At 53.9% G+C, this 18,064-nt stretch overlaps 1 protein-coding gene across 3 annotated transcripts in view; it reads left to right on the forward strand.

Moving 5' to 3' along the window:
• The window catches only part of Tbx5 (T-box transcription factor 5), a 42,497-nt gene that overhangs the window by 16,317 nt on the left and 8,116 nt on the right, over positions 1 to 18,064 (forward strand). For all 3 annotated transcript variants that reach the window (XM_070021424.1, XM_070021422.1, XM_070021425.1), the window contains exons 7-8: positions 2,415 to 2,506; positions 15,383 to 15,609. In XM_070021424.1, coding sequence (XP_069877525.1) covers positions 2,415 to 2,506; positions 15,383 to 15,609 — 319 coding nt within the window. The remainder of the gene's footprint in view (positions 1 to 2,414; positions 2,507 to 15,382; positions 15,610 to 18,064) is intronic.

An 18,064-nucleotide genomic window follows, 5' to 3' on the forward strand; every position in this document is an offset into this window, starting at 1 on the left:
CTCCTGCCTCCCTGGCTCTCCCGGATATCCGGTTTTACGCTGGTTTGGGAGAGAGCGCATTTGAACAGGTGGACCGGTTTGGACTTCGATGAGCCGAGGTGCAGTCTGGGTAGAAGGCAATTCACAGACAGGGTTGTAGTATTCACAGATGGACGGAGAGCACCTGGGGCATGTTTTCATCTACGCATAAGCTTATGGGTAAACATTGCTCAAGGCTAGTTCCTTTTCTGTTTGATTTTGGTTTTGTGCTCATTCCAGGACTTGAACTCAAGGACTTCTACCTCTCCAAGCTGGTGCTCTACTACTTGAGCCACAGCTCCACTTCTGAACTTTTTGGCTGATTAATCAGAAGAGTCTCCTGGACTTTCCTGCCCAGGCTGACTTTGAACTTGGATCCCCAGACCTCAGCCTCTTGATTAGATTGGATTATAGGCATGAGCCCCACGCACCCGGCTGTTTCTTCCTTCCGTACTTTTTATTTTGTCAGTCATGGGGTTTGAACTTGGGGTCTGGGTGCTGTCCCTGTGCTTTTTCACTCAAGGCTAGCTCTCTACCTCTTTGAGCCACAGCGCCACTTCTGGTTTTCCGGCGGTTCATTGGCAATAAGAGTCTCAACAGACTTTGCTGCCTGGGCTGGCTCCAAGCCATGATCCTCAGATCTCAGCTTACAGGAGGATGATAGGCGTGAGCCACCCGTGCTGAGCTCAGACTTCTTTTTTGGCAGTCCTGGGACTTGACACCAGAGCCTCGCACGTTCCTTGAAGCCCAGAGGTGCGCACACAGTGGGATCACAGGGGGAAGGCTGTGTGTTCTGCACGGATGGGCCCCAGCTTCCAACAGAGAGGCCGTCATGGAATGGGTTTTTGTGAAATTCTTCAATAGCCACGCATCTCTTTCTGAAACCAGGAGAGGCAGCTTTCGAATTCAGAGCTTTCTGTCACAGAGTACACTTGACACCACTGTTTTCTTTTTGTGGAAGAAAACACAGAAAGGCAAATCATAGGTCAATAAAAAGGAACTCGAGCCAGGCGCCAGTGGCTCATGTCTATCATTCTACCTACTCAGGAGGCTGACATCTAAAGAATCATGGTTCAAAGTCAGCCTGGGCAGGACACCGGAAACTACCAGAAAACTGGAAGTGAAGCTGTGGCTCAAAGTGGTAGAGTACTAGCCTTGAACAAGAGTTCAGGGACAGCGCCTGGGCCTTGACTTCTAGCTCCCTGACTGCTGGTGGCTAATGCCTGTAATCCTACTTAGGAGGCTGAGATCTAAGGATCCTAGTTCAAAGCCAGCCTGTGCAGGAAAGTCCATGAGCCTCTTGTCTCCAACTAAGCACCGAAAGTCCAAAGTGAATGTATAGCTTAAGTGGTAGAGCACCAGCCTTAAGCAAAAAGGCTAAGGGACAGTGCCCAGGTCCTAAGTTCAAGCCCCAGGACTGGCACACGCATACATATACACAAGAGATTTTGATTTCAATTTATACACACACACACACTAGTACAGGAATCAGAGGAACTCTGAATGACTGAAAGGGGACCCAGATCACCCCACACTGGTGCTGCAATCCCACGTCTGAAAACCGAATGTGCACCTGCTACTGTACATTCACGCGGCTCTAATACGTGTGGATGGCTTAAAGTTCTGGGCCTGGAACCAACATGTTAAGGAAAAAAAGGCTCCATGCTATTGTGAAGCGCTGTACCTTGCATGTGGGTCTGTCTGGCAGAACCCTCCCATCCTGGCGTGCACTCCAGTACCTCTTTTCCTTTTATTCCACACTTTTCCACCTGGGCCCACAAGCTACCTCTACCCAAGTCTGACGTGCACATGAACTGGTGCACGAAAATCAAGATGTGCATACTGTTCCACCCATATGATAATCACGCCAACACACACAGCTTTCCGGGGGGCAGGGACACGTGTGGAAGCGTGGATTGTGTGTGAGACATGAAGCACTCATACACCCCTGACCGTGGCTGGAGACAGGACTCCAACTCATGGGCAAAACCAGATCTAGCTCCTCTACCCCTTTTTTTTTTGTTGGTCCTGGGCCTTAAACCCAGAGCCTGGGAATTGTCTCTGAGCACTTTTTTTTTAAACTCAAGGATGGCGTGCTATCATTTGAGCCACAACTCCCCTTCTGGGTTTGTTTTTTTGGGAGGGGGCATTTAATTGGAGATGAGAGTCTCATGGCCTCTTCTACTCAGGCTGGCTTTGAACCACAATCCTCAGATCTCAGCCTCCTGAGTAGCTAGGATCACAGGTGCCAGCCACCCACACTGGGCCAGTTGCCTTCTCTTGATTGCTGGGGCCTGGTCTTCAGGACATTCGTCATCAGCCCCCCCGCCCCCCACCCCCAGGCCTCCTGCCAAAAGCAAATGGGAACCACAGCGCTGTCTTCTCCCTTCTTGCAGATCACACAGCTGAAGATCGAGAACAATCCTTTCGCCAAGGGGTTCCGGGGCAGTGATGACATGGAGCTCCACCGAATGTCCAGAATGCAAAGGTAGGGAAAGGGGGTGGGGCAGGCTTTCCCTACACCTCAGCAAGGCCCCCAAACTGCCTTCCCCCAGCTTCGCCCTCCCACAGCAGGGGACAGAGTGCCATCTGCCCTCCCCACCTCCTCACAGGTGACTAATGCCACCAGGCCACCCAGGGGACATTTGTCCCAAGGTTACAGGTGCCTTGAAGGGTCCTGTACCTGCTCTCCTTCCCCTCCCCCCCAGGATCAGAAACTACCGCCTCTCCTTTTCCTTGGTGCTCTCTCCATCTCAGGAAGTTCTTTCTCTTTTCCTTCCCTAAGTCACAGTTGAATATTTTTTCTTCTTGGCACATGGTAAGAGAAGGTCTGTGTAGAAAATTTAGGGGAAAATGGTACCCATGTGGCGTCCAGGGCAGGGGATTAGAAGCAGGTGGTAAAGTCTGCATGGTCTTTTCACATATGCTGTGGTCAGACAGACACAGTGAATGTAGGTTGTGGGAATCTGGTGTGATTTGGTTCATTCTGTGAAACATTCTTCTCACCTCTCCGTAGACCTCCGGAATAACGTTAGCGTATTCAGAGAATTAGAAATAACATCGCCATCTCTACCCCTTCCCCAGACCCCTGCCCTACTCTCCTCGTAGGTTTAGTGTTACAACACAAAAATGAAATAGTTTCCCTTCCTTATTGGAAGACACAGGAAAGTCTGGCAGTGTAGCAAAAGGGGAGGAGAGAGAGGGAGAGAGAGAGATTCCACGCGGCCCGGGGTTTCCATGTGGAAGTAGTTGTCCGCAGGGTTTTCCATTGGACATGTCAGTTTATGAACACAGAGCATCTTGGTGAAACTGATGTTCGAGTCAGTCTGAGATTGAGAAGATAACCCGCAAAAAGCTAGCTTGAGGGTGTGGTTCAAGTGGTAAAGCACCTGCTGAGCCATCATAAGCCTTGAGTTCAAATCCCTGTTCTTGCCAAACGAATACCACATTTTAGCAGAGAGGGATCTGGGTTGTGTTTTTTTTTTGGGGGGGGGACCTTCACATTTACTCCTCTGGTGTTCAGATTCCACCCCGTTCTGAAGGGTGTCTGTAAGGTAGGACCAGGCCATGGCATGTTCCCACCGTGCGGGTGGGGGCTGCCTAGCGAGAACTACCCCGCACACGCTGGCACCGAAGGACCCTGGCCTCGCTCACGGCCTCCTTCCCCCAAGCCCACGAGCAAGAAGCACAGGCTTAAGGGTTCAGCAGCCCTGCCTCCACCCCCCTTGCCTACTTAGTCACTGTGTCCTGGTCCATCCGACCAGGTATAGCCTAAGCACAAGCTCAACCACCGAGTGACACCCCCAGCCCTCATTGAACCTTCTCTTTCTTACCTGCCACCCTGCTAATTCCAACCAGCCCAGCCCTCATCAGCCACCACAGCCTCCTGACTGACTCAGACCCCACCCTGCAGCTGTCTTCCCTTCTGGAACCTTCTTCCCCAGGCAGCTGCTGCAGAGATCTTGTAAAACATAAGATAAAGCCACTCGGGTCTCTTGGTTTTACCTTTAGTGCAGGGTCCGGATACCTCTGCTCTGGGAGGCCACGCCCCATCCAGGCCATGCCCCTCCAAGTGACGGAGGAGGGGTGGGTGGGGCCTAGTTCTGGACCACTCTTGTCCTGCCTGCCCTGAGGTTAGCCAGGTCTCCTTCCGGTAGGAGCATGGCAGGTCCTTGGTGGTTGATGCTGGATTCCATCTTTGTGGCCCTGTGGGGTTGTACTGGGGACCTGAGGAGTGAACTACCCACTGACCGGGCTGGGCGGGGTAGACAGGGCCACAGGCTCCCTGATGCTCTTGGGGGACCATGAGGACGGAATAGGGAGCGGCGGTGAGAGGAGGCCAGCCCTTGGCTCTGCTTTTTCCTGTCCGAGGGCCTCCGTGCCCCGCTCTGTGAAATGGGTACAGAGAAGCCTAGCTTCCGCTTCCTAGGGGACCGTGTGAACATGACGCGAGAAAGTGCTCGGGACGGGTTGAATCAGATGCCCCCTGGCTTGGGAGAGCACTTCCTGCCCCTCTCGGCTCTGTCCTGGCGGGCGATGGATTTATTTTGGGCCGTGGTCCCAACCCCCAGGTAGTGACAAGGGCTGGCTGGGGCTCTCCGGGTGAGTCTCGATAACAGCCAGGCAGGCACAGGAGTAGGGCCCCGCTGTTAATCTTGTCATCCTGTTTCCTGTCCTCCACACGCCGGTGACAGCTGGCTGGCGGGAGGGACCAGGCTCCCCCTGCTTCCAACAGTGAGGGGAGGGGGTGGGGCCCTGCACCCCAGGGCTCACTTTGGGCTTACCTTGGACAAGGCCTGGACGCGCACCCTGCTGGCTCTCCTCTCCTGACCCTGTTTGGGAAAATGCAGACGATGCCTAAGTTATTTTCCATCCTCCACGGAAGGTCTCAAGGAACGGGGTAGTGGCTGCTGCCCGTTATAAAGACATTATAAAGACGGGAGCGTAATGGAAAGGAATGAAGAAAGCGTTTGAGCCGCCAGTCTCCAGCGATGGAGGGAAACGCGCTCTGTCACATATCTCCAGGGGAACCAGCGCCGCCCGAGCCAGGGGCCGGCTGGAGATGGCAGAGGCTTGTGGTGTGGCGCTGTGACTTCATAGGGGTTGGGGGGGGCTGGGGGGGATGAGATTAAGTTGGAAGTAGAGGGGGAGGGGGAGGGGAAGGGAGGGAGGAAGGAAGGAGGAAAGGAAGGAAGGAAAAGAGAAACTAGAAAAGAGGAGAGGGAGGGAGGCAAGGAAGGAAAGGAAGGAAAGGAAGGAAGGAAGGAAAGAAGGGAAAGAAAGGAGGGAGGGAAGGAAAGGAAGGGAAGGAGGAAGAGAAGGAACAAAGGAAGGAAAGAGGGAACAAAGCAAAGGCAGGCAGGCAGGAAGATGGAGAGGGAAGAAAGAAGGAGAGAGAGATGGAAGAAAGAAAAGGGAAAGAGAGAAAAAGAGAAAAGAGAAGGAAGGGAGGAAGCGAGGGAGGGAGGGAGGAAGCGAGGGAGGGAGGAAGGGAGGAAGTGGTGTTCAGCAAGGGGACGGTACTAGCCGGGCAGCAGTAGTGGATGCTGAGCTGGGTGACTTCGGGCAGGACATGGGCATGGGCAGGTGACCAGAACAGGAGCTGGGAACAGCGCCAGGCTCAGCTGGGGGAGGGCCTGAGCTGCACGTTCACTGTTCACTCAGTGGGCCTTGGGGTGGGCTTTGGGCCACGTGCGGGCCTCCTGGGAGACACAGGCCCGCCCCACTGGGCCTGGGCTGGGCTGAAGGACTCTGGGGACGGGTGGCTGCGATTTACACGTGCTGGGAGGAAGAATTTTCTGGACTGTGACCGAGGAGCAGAGCAGGGAGTTCAGATTCCGGAGGTCCCTGGAAACTAGCGTTAGAGGACCCGTGGGGGTGAGGACAACCGGCTCCAGAGATCCGGGGTGCGAGAGGCTGAAGGGAGAGAAGACAGCGTTCAAGCCACCCTCTCCCTGTTGTACAGGGGAAGCGGAGACCCAGAGACGCATCTGTTTGTTTCTGGTTTGCTTCGAGGGCCACTGCCAGGGTGAAATGAAGAGTTAGAGGCTTGTGGTCTGAGCTGGGAAGGGGCCAGGTCCGCACTATCTCCTTGGAGGGCTCTTCCTTCACCCTCTAACTTCCGCTAGCCCCCGAGTCCTCACTCGAACCCGACCCCCAGTCCTTTTCATTCGTCTTTCAGAAACGTATCTCCTCAGATCAGCCTCAGACCACAGTTCTCCTCCTATCACCTAAAAGTAGCTGAGGCTACAGGTGTGCACCGCCGCATTTGACTTGGTTATTGAGATACAGTCTCACTACACTTCTACCTGGGCCAGGTATGAGCTTCCGATCTCCACCTCCCGAGTAGCCGGGGTTACAGGTGTGAGGCTCTGTAGGGTAATAGTGTCATGAGCTTAGGACCAAGCTCTCAATCCACGGGCCTCTTCTCCAAACCACAGCCTGCAACACTCACTGCTGCGTAACAAACGACACCCACACCCTCGCGTGGCCCGCGGAGCGGTCTCAGCCCCCCCCGTCTGCTCCGTTCACTCTGTGTGTGATGACACCCCCTAGGCCAGCCACTGTGGGATCTTGGGGTGCCGTGGCTTTCCCGGGGACCCCGAGGTACACATGACCGCGGCCGTTCTGTGGAAGGCTCTGAGGCCCTCCCAGTCTCCCCAGGTCCCAGAGTCACAATCTGCCAGATGGTGCTAACACCGTGCTAGAAGAGACCAGCATTGCTGGGATGCATAGGGACAGCAAAAAGAGTGCCAGGAGGCATCTTGGTTCTGCTGGCCCTTGGTAGGTCAGAGATTTAGGGAGGGAGCGGGGAGCTTGGATTCCCACAGATGTCCCGACTCACACGCGACCTTCACACAGTGTCAGGTTTAGCAATGCCCTGCCGTGGGGGGTGGGGGGTGGGCATTGGCCCGGTACATCCTGGCAAGGCCAGACTCTAGGCGGACCTACCAGGACCGCCCAGCTCGTTGAGATGTGGGGGAGGGGCTGCTTTGATGCTCAGCAGTGACATGCCAACCCCAGAATTCACACACGCAGGAGCCCCGCACCCTTAGCTCCAGGTCTCTCTTCTCTTGCCCACAACGGCCACCTATTCTCAGAGATGGGGCCAGGAACATTTCAGATACTGGACTTCAGAGTACTGGTACACAGCCAGGAGCCGGTGGCTCACGCCTGTCATCCCAGCTACTCAGGAGGCTGAGATCTGAGGATCGAGGTTCAAAGCCAGCCCGGGGAAGGGAAGTCTGTGAGCCTCTTATCTTCACTAAACTACTCAGGAAAAGCCAGAAGTGGCGCTGTGGCTCAAGTGGTAGAGCATTAGCCCTGAGCACAACAGCTCAGGGACAGTACCCAGGCCCAGAACTCAAGCCCTAGGACCAGCAAAGGAAAAACAATATTTGAACTTATATAATGAGTTGTCATGGAGAAGACTGAGCCTAAACATGGAATTCATTTAGATTTCCTCACACCTTACAACACAAAAGCAGAAGGCAATGCTGTGCTGTGCTTTTCCTGTACCTGGGTGGCTTTCTGCTTTGTTTGCTTCTGTTTTCTTTGTGATGCTGGGGATGTACCCCGGCCCCCCACCACTAGGCCTGTGCTCTATCACTGAGCCACACCCCCAAATCCTGCACCTACAGCTGAATACCTGTGACATGAAACAGGTGTGAACTTTCCAATTTGGAGTACCATGTTTTGGATCTGGGAGCATTTGGGGATTTAGGGATGCTCAGCTGGTGTTTATGGAGCATTCATGATCAGGTGCTGTCAGATTGTGGCTGGGTGGTGCTCTACCACTTAAACCATGCCCCCAGTCCTGCTTTTTGCTGATTTTGGGACATAGAGTCTCAGACTTTTTGACCAGGCTGGCCTTGAACCCTCAATCCTTCAGATCTTAGCTCTAGGGTAGATAGGATGATAGCCATGAGCCATCAGTGCCAGGCTCTCGGGCTACTAATGCATAGGCTGGGACAAAAGTGTCTCCCCAAAGCTGAGGTTCCTGGATTTTGAGTCATCCAACTACAGCTCAGATGCCAGGACCACAGCTAGACCACAGCCCGACCTCTACTCTGTCACAGCCGTGGGACATCAAAGGGACTCTGTCCAGTCACCCTGGACACTGATCTTTCTCCCCACTCCCCCAATGCCCTGTGTCACCCCCAACCTTCCCTCCAGGGGGCCCCTGACTCTGGATCTGAGAGCCCCTTTTTTTCCATTTAAGCCCAACTATTTTTTTTTTTTCTGTCGGTCGTGGGGCTTGAACTCTGGGCCTGGGCGCTGTCCCTCAGCTCTTCAGCTCAAGGCAAGTGCTCTACCACTTGAGCTACAGCGCCACTTCCGGTTTTCTGGTGGTTTATTGGAGATAGGAGTCTCACAGTCTCTCCTGCCCGGGCTGGCTTTGAACCGTGATCCTCAGATCTCAACCTCCTGAGTAGCTAGGATTACAGGCGTGAGCCACCAGCGCCCGGCTAGAAGCCCAACTATTTCAAGGGACTCCATGGTGGTGGGAATCCTTCCCCAAGGTTCAACTCCCTCTTCTCCCTTTCCCTGACCACAAAGTGATGGCTCTTCACAGGGCAGGCCCGGCCCTCTTGTGTCCTGGGGCCTTGTGGTGTGCGGTGGGTGATCTAAACGCCCCCCAGTTCATGGGGAGTGATTTTCCCCGCTACTGAGGGCTCTGCTTTCGGCCCTCAGGCCCCTCCCCTGTACCGCGGCCTGCCCCACGGACTCCTGGGAAGGCTTTGTGAGGGCTGGGCCTGGGTGCCTGGAGATGGAAGTTTGAGAGGTGTGTGTGTGTGTGTGTGTCTGTCTGTCTGTCTTACCTTGGACTGTGGTTGGCCTGGCTGCTCAGACAGCCTCCGGCCGGGCTTGATTTCCAGAACCCACTAGTGCCTCCGGACTTTGTCATCCTTGACCCAAAGTGTCCCACCGCCTCAGCCAGTCCCATTCACGCCTCTTTTCCATGCTGTTTTCTCTCCCCTCCATTCCCTCTCTCCTTCCCCTTCTCTCCCCTCTCCTTTGTCCTCTTCTCCTCTCTCTTCCCGTTCCTTCATCTTCCCATCCTCTCCCTTCACCCAGGGCCTGGAGTATGCACACATACAGTCCACCCCTTTAGTGACTGCCAAGTGGACAACACAATAGTGTAAGCTATAACCGCGTGCAGTGCCGCACACCCCACAACGTAAACTTCCTCCCCGCCCCCTTTCACCATCTCCATCCTTCTCTGATGAGAGGTGGGTGGTCCCCAAACCACTCTCCCCTCCCACCCCCCCAAAAGTATTACCAAAAACAAAAAAGAGGAAGTGAAGTCTCCTGTTTTTATGAGACTCATCTTGAGCTACTCGGTTCAGTGGCCTGGTAAGATGGGGGGATTCACCGCAGGTTTGGTGCCCCCGCCCCCCCCCCCCAGCCCTTCCCAGGGTTAGCTTCTTACCCAGTGTTCTCTGGGAGATGTAAGGAGCCTGGTTCTCTCCATTCTGACGATGGTAAAACCGAGACAGAGGTTGCAGGCAGGACTGGGCCATACAGCGGGTCCAGGAATTTCCCACAATTCCAGAGGGCTCCTCCACAGCGTGTGCTAAAACCATTTTTGGAAGTCGAGATCCTTCTTTTCCTTTCCCTTCCATTCCTTCTTTTCTTTCCCTTTTTGAAAGCATTCTCGGGGATTGATCGAACTCTGGGCCTTGGGCCTTGCTAAGTGGGTGCTCTACCACTTGAGCCACACCCCCTAATCCTTTTTGCTTATTTCTCAGATCCGCTCTTGTGATTTTATTCCCTAGCTGGCCTTCTCTTTATACCTTCTAAGTAATTGGTATTACAGGCGTGCGCTCCACGCCTGGGCCTTCCCAGACTAACTTGCCAGCACAAGTGTAGACTTCTTCCTGGGGCCTGGGGTTTCTGGGTAAACACAGTTTCTTTGCACCTCCCCGTTCCCGGAGGAGCCTTGGCCCCTGCCCTTCTCCTGCTTGCTGCCTGGATTCAATCACTTTGAGAAGACAGAAGAAAAACATGAATATTATTTCCTCTGGGGTCAACCCTGCCCACATGTGCAAGATCACAGTCACCCCCTAGCATGCTAGAAAGTAAGGACCCCAGGGAGGCTCCCCAAGGCTTGTCTGCCTCTTTTCTTCATTTCAGTCACCAAAGTCATGAAGAAGAACATGCTCCCCAAAGAACGTGTCAGCGTTTAGCCGGCACCCGTGGCTCCGGCCTGTAATCCTGGCCAGTCAGGAAGCAGAGATCTGAGGGTCCAGGTTTGAAGCCAGCTGGGGCAGGAAAAACCCATGAGACACTTGTTGCCAAGAAACCACCAAAAAAATAAAAAATAAAGCTGGAGACAGAGTTAGGATTCAAGTGGTAGAACACTAGCCTTGCAAGAAAAAGCTCAGGGACAGTGCACAGGCCCTCAGAGATTTCCTCATCTCTACCCTCTCTACCCCCACCCGGCGCCCCTACCACCTGCTCCCCTGAAAGGACCGATTGAAGCGCACCAGTGGAAAAATGTCCTCTCCGGGCGTTTTTGTTCATTTGTTCGTTAGCAGCCGCAGCCCGGGCCAAGGGCTTCAATATTCTCTTGTAATATTTTTACAGCCCAGACCTGGGACAATGGTGCCGTTCACTGCCCTCCCTGGTGAGGGAGGGGCTGGAGCCTGGCAGAGCCCCCCTCCCCCAGGGAGCCTGGAGACCCTGATTATTCTACCGGGGCAGGCTTGGCTGCAGGGCGGGCCCACAGTGGGTCATACAGACAGTGGGACTGGCGTTGGGCCTGGACGTGGCCTCGGGCTCTGGGACGGTTCGCAGGCGTCCTCGAACAAGGTTTATAGGACAGCAAGCACCAGGGGGCCGACGTCGGTTCACGTCCCGGTTTTCTCGTTAGCTGTGCAATCTGTGGCCAGGTGCTTAGCGTCTCTGAGCGTCTCTCTGTAGCACGTCTAAGCCCAGGTGTGGGAAGGTCTTCCCAGGATGGAGTTGTGAGGGGGAGAGGGGGTGCTCCTGAACTCAGGGCCTGGGCCTTTGCTCAAAGCTAGTACTCCACCACTTTGAGCCACAGCTCCACTTCCAGCCTTTTGGGGGGTTCATTGGAGGGAAGACTCACGGACTTCCTTGCTCGGGCTGGCTTTGAACCTCGATCCTCAGGTCTCAGCCTCTTGAAGTAGCCGGGATGACAGGCGGCAGCCACAGCGTCCGGCTCCGCTCTTGCGTTAATTCTCTCCTGCTCCGGTTTCTCTGTTAAAGCCGTGCAGGCCGGCAGGTGCTTTCTCTTGAAATCATCGCCTGGATTCTGCTGTGGAGATTCTGACCCGTGGGTGTCCTGTCCGACAAACCCAATGACCCGTCCCCCAGTGTGCCCCCTCGCCGTGTCTGGGGCCTCGCGGAGACAAAGAACTTGGTTATCTCTAGATGCTGACACCTGTTACCTGGGCTTGGCGCCTCATAGCAAGGCACAGAAAGGAGATGTGTTTCTGGGCGGAGGGCTGGCGTTTCGTTCGCTCTCTGCTTCTGGGACAGTGCATAATCAAGGGCAGGCTGGCCCTTTCTCACCGAGAGATTCTGAGGGGTTCTTGGCGCATGGAGGATCTCGCAGAGTCCGTGGATATGTCTCCTTGTAAAACCCCTCAGCCAACTTTTCAGGAGTTCTTTAATTAAAAAACCTCTCCCCGTTAAATATATAAAACCCAAGGAGATTCCTCCCTGCCTGCCACTTGGCACGCTGACAGTCCAGTAATTGAGCGCAGCTCAGGACCCAAATAGAATTACCGGCGAGATCCGACAGCTTTGCTAGTGTTTTCTTATTCTTCTAGATTTTTCTTCTTTTTATTTTTCTTTTCCATGACGTAGCTGGAAGCTATAAAGCGAATTCCATTCCTTTCAACTCATTGGCCCACGGGCGCGGCTCGGCTGGTGCTTGGCTCGGGGGCTCCAGCCTGGCCCTACACATGGCTCACGCGCCCAGAGAAGCGGGGCCAGGACACCCTTGGGTGTTGTGCATGTGTCTGGAGTCTCGTGGAAACTTGCCCTTCCTGGCAGCTCTGATGGGGTTTACCCATGCCAGACAAGGAGGGGGAAGGGTGGGGGAGAGGGGACCGGGGTGGTTATACCCCTGAGGAGCCACAGAAGGGAGTCTTGAGCCTCAAACCCTTGTCTTTTTTCTCCAAAGCCTGTTGTGCTTTTAAAAGGGAAATCACTGGGTGTGGTAGTGCATGCCTGTAATCCCAGCTAACTTGACTCCCACCAGAAGCAAGAGGATGGAGAGTTTGAGACCAACCTTGGGGATAATTACCAAGACTCAATAGGCCTGGGGTGTGTGGCTCAAGTGGTAGAGCACCTGCCTGGCGAGTGCAAAGCCCTTGATTCAGACTTCATTACTAAAGACACAGAAAGAATCAGGAGGCTGTATGGATAGAAGGCTACAATGGCGCTTGTGCTGTGTGTGTGCGCGTGCTCCAGGGCCCAGATTTTGACTCAGACCCTTGCATTCTTGCTTGTCATGGCTGGCATTCTACCAGTTGAACCACACCTCCAGTCCAACATTTCGCTGGTTCACTGGAGATGGCGTCTCTCAGAAGTTTCTGCCCAGGCTGGCTTTGAATCTTGATCCTCCAGATCTCAGCCTCCTGCTGGTATTACAGGCATGAGCTACCGAGCCTGGTGTCTTTGGAGCTTTGGACATGCTGTCTCTTTGGGCCTCGGTGTCTCCATCTGTGAAATGGAGGTACAGGGAAGTGGCAAGAGTGCGTGGAGCAGCCCTGGGCATGCCCGCGTGCCGCTACGGGCACGTAGCAGGTGTTGGCTTTAACTTTAATAGCTAAGTGTTTACTTTAACGCACGCAGCAGGGAGAATGAGCTATGGGACATAGAAAGACCCAGAAACCCACCAGTTCTGATGCTCAACGCCTGTCATCCCAGCACCTCAGGAAGCTGAGATCTGAGGACCGCGGTTCAAAGCCAGCCCAGGGCAGCAAAGTTTGTGAGACTCTGATCTCCTATGAACCACCAGAAAACCAGAAGTGGCGCTGTGGCTCAAAGTGGTAGAGCACTGGCCTTGAGAAAAAGAGCTCAAGCATAGCACCCGGGCCCTGAGTTCAAGTCCTAGGATCGACCACAGCAACCACAACAACACAAAAGTCCGTGAAATTCAGGACCGGCACACAATGCCTCCTCTTAACTGCCAGTGGATGTCTGTCCATACTGAGCATTTCCCAAGGGCCCTGATGATAGAATAAATATCCAAGCGGTCCTTGGCAGGAGCAAAGCTCTCCACCCCTACCAGGAATCAAAGTAGTGCCACAAGCCCAGAATTCATAGATACTAATGGCACGGATGGGGACAAAACTTATTTGGAATTTAAACAGCAAAAATAATTTGAAAAAATACAGGTAAGGAGGGATTTCCTGGTACACGCTCCTTCTGCGTTTCAGAGCAGGAGTTCAGTGCGTGGAAGCCCGTGGGACCCTTGCTTAGAATAACAAGATTCGTTGCATAAAATACAATGCGTGTGTTGTGAGGGAAAGCAAGCGTACGTTGAAATATGGTCATCCAGAAACATGTGGGGGTTTGGGCGGTCCAGGGATGTCCACAGAGCTAGCTGCACCGCCAGCCCCTCCGGGGCGGGTTTGCATACACAGGCATGGTGCCTGGAATCACACCCCGAGACAGGTTGAGGCAGGAGGATCGTGCGTTTGAGTCCAGTCTGGATACACAGTGTACGCTTTTCTCAAAAAGAATAGGGGTCAGAGGTGCAGCTCAGATGGTAGAGCGCCAGCCAGTGAGCCAAAGTGTCAGGTACTGAGTTCAAATCCCAGTCTCGCACCTAAGAAGAAATGACCAACCCTAAAAAACCAATTGGTGTTATAGTAAAATACGTAGTTAAATTCCCTGCTTGTTTCCCCTGTTTGTGCAAAGTTCTCAGGCTTCGTCTCTACGTGGGCTTACCTTCTTGTTTTTTATTATTCTTATTTTTGAGGCTCGAACCCAACTTGTACCTGTTCTTTCTCCACTCACATATGGTGCTCTATCACTTGAGCTATGTCTCCAGCCTGGCTTTTTGCTGGTTCACTGAAGATGGAAAAGTCTCGGACTTTTCTGCTTTGGACTGGCTTTGAACTGCAATCCTCCAACTCTGTTTCCTGAGGGGTGAAGATGGCAGGTAGGAGCCACCACCATACAGCGCTTTTGCCTCGTAAGACTGTGATTATGAGCCGAGCGCTGGTGGCTCACGCCTGTCATCCTAGCTACTCTGGAGGCTGAGATCTGAGGATCATGGTTCAGAGCCAGGCCAGGCAGGAAAGTCCCTGAGACTCTTATCTCCAATGAACACCAGAAAACCAGAAGTGGAGCTGTGGCTCAAGTGGTAGAGTGCTTGCCTTGAGCTAAAGAGCTCAGGGATAGCGCCCAGGCCCAGAGTTCAAGCCCTATGACTGACCAAAAAGAAAAAAAAAAAAAAGACCGATTATGATCACTCCTAACCATCACATACTGAAGCTGCCCCTCTCCTGCAGGGCCCCCCCCATCCCGCACCCTTCCCACAAGAGCTTGCTTTGAGAGGTAAACAGCGTCATGCCTGGAAGCTGCAGGCAAAGAACTAAGAAGGGGCTCACAGTGAGAGGGCGGTCCGGAGGATGCGGCCGGCCCCCAGGGCGCTCAGCCTGGCCTCGTGGGCAGGGACAGCAAGGGTGTGACTTGGAAGGATGCGCGTCTGTGATAGAGACAGGATCTCGCTTGGACTCTTACGCTCCGTGCTGTTTTCTCCCTGCTTCAGCCTACTCCTTTTCCCTCTTCTCTCTCTCTCCCAAACATAGCGATAGCAGTGATGGCCACCCTTGATGGAGCACCTACTACGTGTGGTGTCCTTTTCTAAGTCTCATCTGTTTCTTCCCTAACGAGTCTTCAATCCCCTGGTGGGGATTGAACGCAGTGCACGGTGCAGGCTAGGCCAGTCCCCTATCACCTGCACTAACAGCTCAAGCAAGCCCTGGTTTATGTTTGGGGAGAGGGTCTTGCTAGGTTGTGCAGGCTTACCTCAATCTTCTCATCCTCCTGCATCAGGCTTCAAGTGCTGGGATTATACCTGTGTATCACCATACCTGGCTATGGAGAGACATTCTTCACTAGAGATGCTACTTGGTCATGCTGCAGATAACTATCTATTATCTATCTAGTCAGTCTCTTCCTAGTCCTACTTGCTTAATGTACAGACATGAAATCACAGTGTCACATGAGAGGTTATATAGATACACACAGCCCACTGAGTATAACTGGGTTTCTTCCTCGGTGGCTTGTTTGGCTTCTCCAGGTGTGACTCAGCCGGTCGGGCCACCTGCAGCAGGACACAGATAACTGTGATTTCCCATCTTCTCTCTTGCAGTAAAGAATACCCCGTGGTTCCCCGGAGCACAGTGAGGCAGAAGGTGGCCTCCAACCACAGCCCGTTCGGCAGTGAGCCCCGAGCTCTGTCCACCCCGTCCAACTTAGGATCCCAGTACCAGTGTGAAAACGGCGTCTCCGGCTCTTCCCAGGACCTTCTGCCCCCGCCCAACCCTTACCCACTGGTGCCCGAGCAGAGCCACCTCTACCACTGCACCAAGAGGAAAGGTAGGCGGGACTTCCTCCCATCACTTCCTTCTGCTGTGTGGGTGGGTGCGTTGTATTCATTGAGAGCGTGGAAACAACACTCCACCCCATACTGATGATCAGAAATTCAAACCCTAGGGGCTAACAGCCAAAGCTGCTTCTACAAGATCTGAAGCCAGCCCCTTCCTTGAAGAAAACAAAAACAACTGAATGTCCAGATCTGTTTTCTTCATTTTCACAAGGCAGGAGTGCATGCGCGCACACCTTCATCCTAAACGACATTGTGCTTCATGCATAGTCCAACCTGACTTAAATACTTAAAGTGTGTATGTTGGGAACTGAGCCCTGGGCTCCCTGCACACAGTCTTGTGCTTTAGATTGCTCCATCACACCTCGTCCTGTGGCCTGTGGAAGGGAGTGTGGCCCCGCAGGAGAGCAGGAAGCATGGCAGAGAGGACTCAGCAGCGCCCCCTGGCGGGAGGGGCTGTTCCCACATGGGTTCCCTGGGATCTATTAACTAGCTGAGCTGGTAGGAGCCTTGTATCTGTCCACGCTGCTGCGTTTCTCCCGGGTGGCTTCTGAGCACCCTTTCCCTTTCCAGATCAAATTCAATACACACAACATGCACCCGCACGCAAGCGATCGCAGCGGATCCCCCTTCCCTTCCGGGTCCCCTGAGCTCCTGTCTGAGGGGCGCCATGCTTTTGTCAAACAAGAAGCAGATCGCTTGTGCCGAAGGCATCCAAGTCGGAAGGGATGATGTCAGCCCCCTCCTCCCCCACCCCGAAACTTCTAGCAGGCTACAGAGGTTCAAGCAGGAAGATGGAGCAGGACATGAGCTCTCAGAAACCAAAAATGAAGCCGGGCATTGGTGGTTTGCACCTGTCAGCCTAGCTTCTTAGAGAATCCCAGTTCAAGGGCAGCCCCAGCCTGAGCTGGGCAACTTCCTTCTCCAACTAGCTAGACACAGGGACAGCCGGCTTCTCACTGTGGGAGGCCGAGCTCTGGAGGATCATAGTCCCAGGCCAGCCTAGCCCAAGTGGAAAAAATCCCCAAGAAAGCTCCATCTCAGCAGGAGAAGTTGGGTACGGTGGCATGGGCCTGTTGTCCTAGCTGGGACAGGGGGCCTAAAATAGATGTTGAGTCCTGGAGGCGCGGCTCAGCAGTGGAGCACCTGCCTCACAAGCATGAGGCCCCGAGTTCAAACCCCAGTACCACCAAGGGGAGGGAGGGAAAATAGGGTGGTCAGGCTTGGCTCCTTGGAACTCTGATTCTGCGTGGAACACGGGTAGAGGGGCCAGCCCCAGCAGTGAGGCTGGATACACCCCAGTTGGCCTCTCGGGTCTGCTGCTGACTTGTTGCATGAGTTTCCCACCTTGCAACTGTGGATGTACAGCACCTGACATCTGACCAGCACCCAGCCATGGTTAAAGAGGAGAAAACTGAGCGCTCCAGCCATTGACTCCAGGAGGGTGTCTGTGCATCAGGGCAGGGCTCGAGGGGAGACGCAGGGAGGCCAAGGTGACCTTGAGCATGTAACCTATGGCCTTAAGATCAGACAATCAGCAATCCTTTAGCATTTGGGTATTTGTTACCTAAACTCTCCAAGTTTCTCTCATAAGCTTCTTGTGGTCAGACTTGTCACCAAGTCTTAGTATAAAGGTGTCAGCGCAGACGGACTCAGTTGTAGTCAATTTTGCTGTAAAAGCCCCAGATCTTTGCATGGTTGGTTACACTGCACAGTCTTGGTGGTTGGCCTGGTGTCTTTGGATGGCCAAACCTGGGCCTTGAAGGAGACCCCACACCTTGCAGCCCCCATAAAACCAGGGCCCTTCAGCAGAGCCGAGAATGTGGCTTCCCCGTCCTGGGCGTCTGAAGGGAGGAAGCCAGTGTAGGTCCTGCCGTGGGCTCCAGGGCCTTTTTGGTAGAAGCCTTGCCTCCAGATGGCTCAAACCCCTTGGATCTTGAAGGTCTGAACAATATCATCCCAACACACTCCTCTCCCCAGCCCGGCAGCCAGCACATCCGCCGTACGGTGGCTGCTGGGGGCCAGATGGCCCGAGAGCAAACCTGACTTGCAGCTAGACTAAGAGGCAAATCCTGCCCTGGGAAATCGGGGCCTGTCCACACACCCTGCCCTGGGCCCTCCCTCCTGAAGGGCGCACTCCAATAGGGGCCTGTGACAAGTCTGTCCAGTAAAAGTGCTAACACCCTTGGCAGAGGAGACACTGAGGCTGGGAAAAGCCGAGAAGATGTCCCGGTCTCTCTGCAGTTGAATGTGAACTCAGGCCTGGTGTGTAAGTTGGAGATCCAGCTGGTGTGTGTTCCGTACCATCAGCCTCTCCTGTTTCTGCGACCATTAGCGGCTTTCTAGAAATTTCCTCTTACCCTGAAAATCAGTTTGGGGGGACTGGGTCAAACATGAAGATCTCACCAGGTTTGAATTAGGGAGCTTGGTCGATTAAATGAATACCAG

The sequence above is a fragment of the Dipodomys merriami genome, unplaced genomic scaffold, assembly GCF_024711535.1.
Source record: "Dipodomys merriami isolate MVZ:Mamm:240054 unplaced genomic scaffold, mDipMer1.0.p SCAF_142, whole genome shotgun sequence".
Lineage (NCBI taxonomy): Eukaryota > Metazoa > Chordata > Mammalia > Rodentia > Heteromyidae > Dipodomys > Dipodomys merriami.